This window comes from Salmo salar, chromosome 22 (genome assembly GCF_965601325.2).
Source record: "Salmo salar chromosome 22, fSalSal1, whole genome shotgun sequence".
In the NCBI taxonomy this organism is placed as follows: domain Eukaryota; kingdom Metazoa; phylum Chordata; class Actinopteri; order Salmoniformes; family Salmonidae; genus Salmo; species Salmo salar.
This window is the reverse complement of record NC_138312.1, coordinates 39,156,514-39,164,932: the sequence shown is the minus strand read 5'-3', so window position 1 is coordinate 39,164,932 and position 8,419 is coordinate 39,156,514. Positions and strand designations below refer to the sequence as shown.

The following is an 8,419-nucleotide window of genomic DNA, read 5'->3' as shown; positions in this document are numbered from 1 at the left end:
TTTGCAGCAAATGGAGGCCACTGTATTCTTGAGGAAGTTCAATGCTGCAGAAATGTTTTGGTATCCTTCCCCAGATCTACAGTGTTTTTTTAAAAAGTATTCACCCCCCTTGGGGGTGAAGTGTTGCTTTAGCAGTATGCTTAGGGTCATTGTCCTGCTGGAAGGTCAACCTCCGTCCCTGTCTCAAATCTCTGGAAGACTGAAACAGGTTTCCCTCAAGAATGTCCCTGTATTTAGTGCCATCCATCATTCCTTCAATTCTGACCAGTTTCCCAGTCCCTGCTGATGAAAACCATCCCCACACCATGATGCTGCCACCACCATGCTTCACTGTGGGGATGGTGTTCTCTGGGTGATGAGAGGTGTTGGGTTTGCGCCAGACATTGTGGTTTCCTTGATGGCCAAAAATAACCAGAGTAGCTTCTTCCATATTTACATTACATTACATTTAAGTCATTTAGCAGACGCTCTTATCCAGAGCGACTTACAAATTGGTGCATTCACCTTATGATATCCAGTGTTCCCACTTTACAATAGTGCATCTAAATCTTTTAAGGGGGGGGGGGGGGTTAGAATATGTTTGGGGAGTCTCCCACATGCCTTTTGGCAAACACCAAACCGTGTTTGCTTATTTTTTTCTTTAAGCAATGGCTTTTTTCTGGACAGATACTCCAATCTCCGCTGTGGAGCTTTGCAACTCCTTCAGAGTTATCTTTGGTCTCTTTGTTGCCTCTGATTAATGCCATCCTTGCCTGGTCCGTGAGTTTTGGTGGGCGGCCCCCTCTTGGCAGGTTTGTTGTGATGCTATATTCTTTACATTTTTTAATAATGGATTTAATGGTGCTCTGTGGGATGTTCAAAGGTTCTGATATGTTTTTAGAACTCAACCCTGATCTGTTCTCCACAACTTTGTCCCTGACCTGTTTGGAGAGCTCCTTGGTCTTCATAGTGTCGCTTGCTTGTTGGTGCCCCTTGCTTAGTGGTGTTGCAGACTCTAGGGCCTTTCAGAACAGGTTTATATATACTGTGACAGATCATGTGACACTTAGATTGCACACAGGTGGACTTTATTTAACTAATTATGTGACTTCTGAAGGTCATTGGTTGCACCAGATCTTATTTAGGGGCTTCATAGTGTTAGGTTCTTATTTTTCAGAGTAAATAAACTCTAGAGTTAGTTAGGACACTAGAGAAGCTTTAACCAAGTTTAATCATTCCAAAAGGTTCTGTACATCTGTAATCAGACAGCAAAACATTTCAGACATCACAGTTATATACATCCTACTTAAGAGACTCCCCCTCTCCATCCTTAGTTTATGCCCAAGAGAAAGAAGGTAACCAGATACCAACCCTGATTACTGCCTTAAGGGGAACTGACCTCATCCCTCACCTCCTAATCCACAAGCCCTCCTTCACCTAATCCACAGATATCCATCTGTCTTCCCTATATCAACACATCGCTCTCCTCTCCTCCATCAAACACATTCCAAAGCCTTCTGGGTTGCTACAGATTCTTTCTATTCAAGGCTTCGTCTCTATCATCTATTTAATATCTCAATGTTCAAAGTTTAGCCGATTCCAACAATAGCAAAGGGGTGAATACATATGCACCCACCACTTTTCAGTTGTTGTATTTTGTATTTTTTAAAGTTATTATTTCACTTCACCTATTTGGACTATTTTGTGTATGTCCATTACATGATATCCAAATAAAAATCAATTTGAATTACAGGTTGTAATGCAGCAAAATAGGAAAAACGCTAAGGGGGTGAATACATTTGCAAGGCACTGTATGTAAGCTTTATTTGCATGACAAAAATATAATCTTGAACACAGATGCAAAAAGCAGTGAATGCTTGATTTAAAATCACTAGATTGTGAAGGACCTGTCTATGGTTTACTTTCCAAAATTCTAGAGATAGCCAGAGGCATTTTACAAGACATACAAAATTACAACAATTATATTTACAAGCTGTGCCATAAAACCCACTAAGGTATGATATTCATTGAAGATAGATACAATGTCTACTTCTAAATGTGTAAGTCAGTAGTTCATATACAGTTCAAGACAAGTGCAGAGTTGGATTTTGTGCAGTGGCCCACTCAGGTCAGGGCTTCAAACACTAACTGTAATGTCACGAGAGATCAAATGCGTCTCAATAAACCAACAAGCATCACCAGGATCAGCCAGCACTACTGCATTTTCACTCCTGGCCCACAGCAGCGGAAAGGTCTTGCTCAATATTATCAGCTCTCAGTTTTCAGAAAAAAGCTTTATTGCCCACGCTGCTCTTAGATAAGAACGGGTCCTTAGACCTTAGGGTGGGTGTCACTGAGTTACTAGGTCTGCCGGGGGAGACATGAGCTCCCGGGGATTGAGGCTTGCCACCAAGCAGACGTCGTAGGCATCATGCATCAGAACATGGCGGGCCACCACGGTCCAGCAGTTCTCCCATGGGTCTAGTTCCAGGATGTCCTTGATTATGTCCTCATGACGATCTGAGGGACACAGGGATTGGCATAGGCCAGGAATACATTTTTTGTCACTATTAGAATCAGGCATTTTAAAGAGTGGTGTGGCAATCAAATTAAACAGCCTTCAGCTACAGTCAACTTGTTTAGTTCTTAAAAGGACAGGTAATCGTTTACTCAAACAAGTCCCACGTGATGTCATAGTTTTACGAACAGTGGAAAGTAAACAGGTGCACGGGAAAAATGTGATTACTTCAAAGAAAAGAGAGACCTGCACACTGCTCTTGCTAGAATCACTTAATTTTATTGAAGCTTACGTGTTGGCCTTCAAAGCTCTGGCGAAGGCCAAGAGGCTGACACGTAAGCTTCAGTAATATTAAGTGATACTAGTAAGAGCAGTGTGTGGGTTTCTCATTTTTATGAACAGTGGAAAGGAAAGTGGGTTTAGTTACCGGCTCCCTTGTTGTATCCGCACACATATATCTTGCCCCCCACCACTCCGGCGTTGGAGGCATTGCTGAGTAGGGATAGCTGCGGAGAGGGCATAGTGGGCCCATCTCTCCAGAAGTCTCCATCAGGGTTGTAGATCTCCACAGCATCAAGGCAACGACGGGACTGCCCACGATCTACCCCTTCACAGCCGATGCCCCCTGTTAGAACACAATTGGGTTGTTTTCGTGTACTGAGACATTTACTTCTTGTGTTGTCAGGTACTACTTTCAAAAACTCTTAAACTGATCTGTCCAAACATACTATTTATGTTGAGGGGAGTTGAGGGGTTTTTCTAGGAGAAGTGACCATCATCGCCATGACCATCATGAAACTAATGAAAGCAATGTGCTAAAAAACAAACAGCCTATGTGTTGTTTATCTTTTAAATCTCACCCAACACGTAGATTTCCCCATTGAGCGCCACAGCACTACAGCGGTACTTAGAGTGCTTCATGGGACCCAGCTCTGTCCACTTGTTTGTCTCAGGGTCATACTCCAACAGACGGTTGCTCAAGCGGTCTGGCTCGTCATCCATCCGCCAGGACTGCCAGGGGGAGTGACAGGACAGGACAGGACAGGTGCCGAGTTTAGAGAAGGAGGAGGGGATATAGAGCAGGCTCACAGTCACACACTGACACAGATAGTGTGTCTCTCTGCTCTCAAGGCCTCACAGCCTCAAGCATAGTGTGTACATGAGTGAGAGTGAGGGACTCCAAAAGTACATGGATGTTGTGAGACTGAATTAAACAAATGTGAAATGCCCCTTGGCCTACCTGCCCGCACATTGTACACTAGTCATCTTACTGTATATCAAACCCCTTCTCTTTAGTCCATTACCTGTGGAGTTCGACCCCCGAGCACGTAGAGGCGGTCCTTCAGACGAACCACGCTATGATAGGCCAGTGGCATGGGTAGCGGGGCGGCACTGCGCCAGGGCCCACCCTGCAGGGACCAGCGTTCCACACAGTTGGTGATGAGGTACTGGTTCTTCAGCTTCATCTGGCCTCCCAGCAGGTAAATAGTATCACCCAGCGCCCCCAGTGCGTATGAGTCTCGGTATTCAGCTGAGCTTAGGTGCTCCCAGGTCCCCTGGGCCTCCACCCTGTACCTGAGGAGGACAAAACAGACAAGTCAGGGACAGGGGTTTTAGTCAGACTCTAGCATGCTAAAATAAACACAGGGGTGCTGACCATCATTCTCACCTGACCACACATTCTACCTGTCTACATGTAGCAGTCTAAAGTGTCCCCACTTGCACCAGTGAATGGCTAGCTTTCGCGTGGCACAGACTGGTAAGAAGCTTCAGGAGTGCGGTTACGTGTGCTAGCAAGGCAGAGTCCCTGGGTTCAAGCCTCGTATGAGCCGAATCAGGAGGAAGTGGTACTCGCTAAGCAAGCAGAGTGACGTTGTTTACATACACACACTACCTGGCCACACAATCCACCTGGCCACAGCACCTAAACAGTATGCCACTGACTGTCACTCTCATCACTGACCAATAGGTTTATTACTGCTGATGATCTCATTGAAACACACAAAGCTCATGATACCGTTCTTCCAGATTCCTACCTGAATATCTCCACATTCCTGTCCGTCTGCCTGGCCATTTTCCTCACCCCTGCCTCCCCAGCCACCACAATCTCATTGCCCTCGGTGACGACCCCGGCACACACGACTCCCAGAACATCTCCGTAGCGCGGGGATGTGATGTAGTAGGTCCGGCCCGTGGAGGGGGCATAGCAGAAGCTGCGTTCTGAATAATTGCCATACCGCGATCGGATCCCTCCTCCCTCGTTGCCGATGCAGAGTAGCAGATCTGTGGTCTCCATCCCATAGCGGAGCTTCAGTTTCCTGGGAGCAACTGCAGGGTGCATCCCAGTGGCCTCCAGAGCCTCCTCCATCATCTCCAGACACTCTGCATCTGCCAGAAGGGACATATTCCTCTTCATGGCCTCCTTCAGGTAGTCAGGGGCTACCAAGGGGAGGCGCACCTTTCTCAGGAGCTCAGCCAGGTGTCTACTCCGCCCGTCCTCCACCCCATCTGTAAGAGTGTCCTGTCTGACCCAGCGCAGCACCACATCCAGGATGGTCTCCTCCCGTGACACGTTGAGGTCGTCAGAGCTCAGCAGTGCCCCCAGCTTATGGGCCTCTAGTTCTAGAATCTCCTCGCTCATACACACCTGAACAAAGTGCGTCCGTAGGTATCTCTGGGCATGGTCGGCCAGTTCCTCGGCTCCAAGGTCACGGGCATAGTAGTACACGCCGAGGCAGTTGGAAGCGTCCATGTTCTCCCTCATGTGGCTCTGGCAGCGGTTGAATACCTCGTCCATCTGTAGAAGGAAGGCTGCGACGGACACCCCCTGTACATTGGCGTTGTTGAGTGGGAGCTCAGAACAGTACATGTAGTTCAACAATAGACCCAGGCTATCGGCTGGGGTGTCACGCAAAAATACTTCCCTAGTACTGCACTCCCGCAGGCCACAGGTGAACATGACCCGGAAGTAAGGGCTGAAGGCTGAGAGGACCACGCGATGGCAGGGGAAGCTGATGTCCTCAGCCACCAGCACCACATCTGTCAGCTTCTCTGTCTCCCTCATCTTCCTCAGCTGGTCCAGAAGACCCAGACTATGTTTAGCTCTCAGATCCATTTGGATATAATGTCTATTCAACAGTAATAACTTAACTTAGAAAAAAATTACGAAAAATGTAAAATAGATTTAAATAAATATCAAGACAAGGAGGTTCTTTATCTGAAAAGTATAGAAAGAAAGAAACACAAGTTCAATGTTGATATGATCAATACCCCAGTACATTGTTTACATTTATGTTGAGTAGAGTTTTGTAATCTAAGTCATTTTGTGAATATTTGATAGTTAAAAAGACATTCTTTATCTTCAAATTTGTAGTTCTGACCTTGTCAATATAAATCAGTAAGGGTGACGAACATTTCTTACTGGAATTCCAATTTCCCATATTGACACATACACTACAGCATAACAGTACAGCAACTAAAGCATGTCCATGCCCTGCTTGCCTCTGTGAAACCAGGGATCCATGTTAAACACTAATCAGTGTCATCTCCCACTATGCATTATGTTACTAAAGTCTTACGCCCTTTAGTCTTATTAGAGATTATTTTGCCCTTTGATCACACAGTAGTCAAGCCTATTTCATCCTGTCCTACCGGTCAGTGGGAATCCTCTTATTCCAGTAGACCATCAGGTTCCTCAGTCAGCCAGGCTGCAGGCGTTGTTGTTAATGTAGCTGAATGCACCAGGAAGAGTGGTCAGAGAGAGACAGGGGGCCAAGCTATCCTCTCTGAAACCCAGCACTGTTTACCTTTTCCTTCTCTCGCTGCCCTGCCTGAATGCCCTGGCCCTCTGAGCTGAGCAACACACCTTAAAATAGACTATGATATGGCCAATGGAACGGCAACTGGGTCAGAGAGGCAGCAGGCATATAGGGGCGAGGGGCACATTTTGTTTTTACAAGGAATAATGTCAGGAGACTCACATATGATAATGTTGTGTAATGTTGAGCAATGGTTTATTAGAATTTCACAAGTAAAATATAACCCGATTGCTATTCTTTGCTATCGCTATATTTTGGGGGGGGAGGGGGGGGGGAGTATTTGATCCCCTGCTGATTTTGTACGTTTGCCCACTAACAAAGAAATGATCAGTCTATAATTTTAATAGTAGGTTTATTTGAACAGTGAGAGACAGAATAACAACAACAAAAATCCAGAAAAACGCATCTCAAAAATGTTATAAAATGATTTGTATTTTAATGAGGGAAATAAGTATTTGACCCCTCTGCAAAACATGACTTAGTACTTGGTGGCAAAACTCTTGTTGGCAATCTCAGAGGTCAGACGTTTCTTGTAGTTGGCCACCAGGTTTGCACACATCTCAGGAGGGATTTTGTCCCACTACTCTTTGCAGATCTTCTCCAAGTCATTAAGGTTTCGAGGCTGACGTTTGGCAACTCGAACCTTCAGCTCCCTCCACAGATTTTCTATGGGATTAAGGTCTGGAGACTGGCTAAACCACTCCAGGACCTTAATGTGTTTCTTCTTGAGCCACTCCTTTGTTGCCTTGGCAGTGTGTTTTTGGTCATTGTCATGCTGGAATACCCATCCACGACCCATTTTCAATGCCCTGGCTGAGGGAAAGAGGTTCTCACCCAAGATTTGACAGTACATGGCCCCGTCCATCGTCCCTTTGATGCGATGAAGTTGTCCTGTCCCCTTAGCAGAAAAACACCCCCAAAGCATAATGTTTCCACCTCCATGTTTGACGGTGGAGATGGTGTTCTTGGGGTCATAGGCAGCATTCCTCCTCCTCCAAACACGGCGAGTTGAGTTGATGTCAAAGACCTCCATTTTGGTCTCATCTGACCACAACACTTTCACCAGTTGTCCTCATTCAGATGTTCATTGGCAGACTTCAGACGGGCCTGTATATGTGCTTTCTTGAGCAGGGGACCTTGCGGGCGCTGCAGGATTTCAGTCCTTCACGGCGTAGTGTGTTACCAATTGTTTTCTTGGTGACTATGGTCCCAGCTGCCTTGAGATCATTGACAAGATCCTCCCGTGTAGTTCTGGGCTGATTCATCACCGTTCTCATGATCATTGCAACTCCACGAGGGGAGATCTTGCATGGAGCCCCAGGTCGAGGGATATTGACAGTTCTATTGTATTTCTTCCATTTGTGAAAAATTGCATCATATGTTGTCACCTTCTCACCATGCTGCTTGGCGATGGTCTTGTAGCCCATTCCTGCCTTGTGTAGGTCTACAATCTTCTCCCTGACATCCTTGGAGAGCTCTTTGGTCTTGGCCATGGTGGAGAGTTTGGAATCTGATTGATTGACAGGTGTCTTTTTTACAGGTAACAAGCTGCGGTTAGGAGCACTCCCTTTAAGAGTGTGCTCCTAATCTCAGCTCGTTACCTGTATAAAAGACACCTGGGAGCCAGAAATCTTTCTGATTGAGAGGGGGTCAAATACTTATTTCCCTCATTAAAATGCAAATCAATTTATAAAATGTTTGACATTCGTTTTTCTGGATATTTTTGTTGTTATTCTGTCTCTCACTGTTCAAATAAACCTACCATTAAAATTATAGACTGATCCTTTCTTTGTCAGTGAGAAAACGTACAAAATCAGCAAGGGATTAAATACTTTTCCCCCCCACTGTATCTGTGGACTGGCACATGGAACCAGCTTCTGGGTTGGATTCTTAATGTCACTCTCTTAAAGCGACTACAGTCATTTTGAATGATAATAATCACAATATTCATAATAATCATAATAATAAACTTGCGATGATGCAGCTGATACTTTGTTCATACCACTCAACAGATTGATGTTAAAGATTTTACCTGAGGTGGTGTGAACCATAGCATTAGGAATTAGTAATTGCATATTGGATGAACATCCTGAACAACGCAATG

The 8,419-nt window shown here is 45.4% G+C and overlaps 1 protein-coding gene across 1 annotated transcript; it reads right to left on the bottom strand.

The window, feature by feature from the left end:
- Positions 1 to 1,777: 1,777 nt before the first annotated feature.
- Positions 1,778 to 6,285, bottom strand: LOC106583562 (kelch repeat and BTB domain-containing protein 12). Its single transcript, XM_014167896.3, has 6 exons — positions 6,149 to 6,285; positions 4,534 to 5,714; positions 3,802 to 4,072; positions 3,358 to 3,508; positions 2,925 to 3,122; positions 1,778 to 2,499 (listed from the first exon to the last, which is right to left on the bottom strand). The coding sequence occupies exons 2-6, from the start codon at positions 5,610 to 5,612 to the stop codon at positions 2,330 to 2,332; spliced, it is 1,869 nt and encodes a 622-aa protein (XP_014023371.1). The 5' UTR covers positions 5,613 to 5,714; positions 6,149 to 6,285; the 3' UTR covers positions 1,778 to 2,329.
- Between the last annotated feature and the right edge of the window lie 2,134 nt (positions 6,286 to 8,419).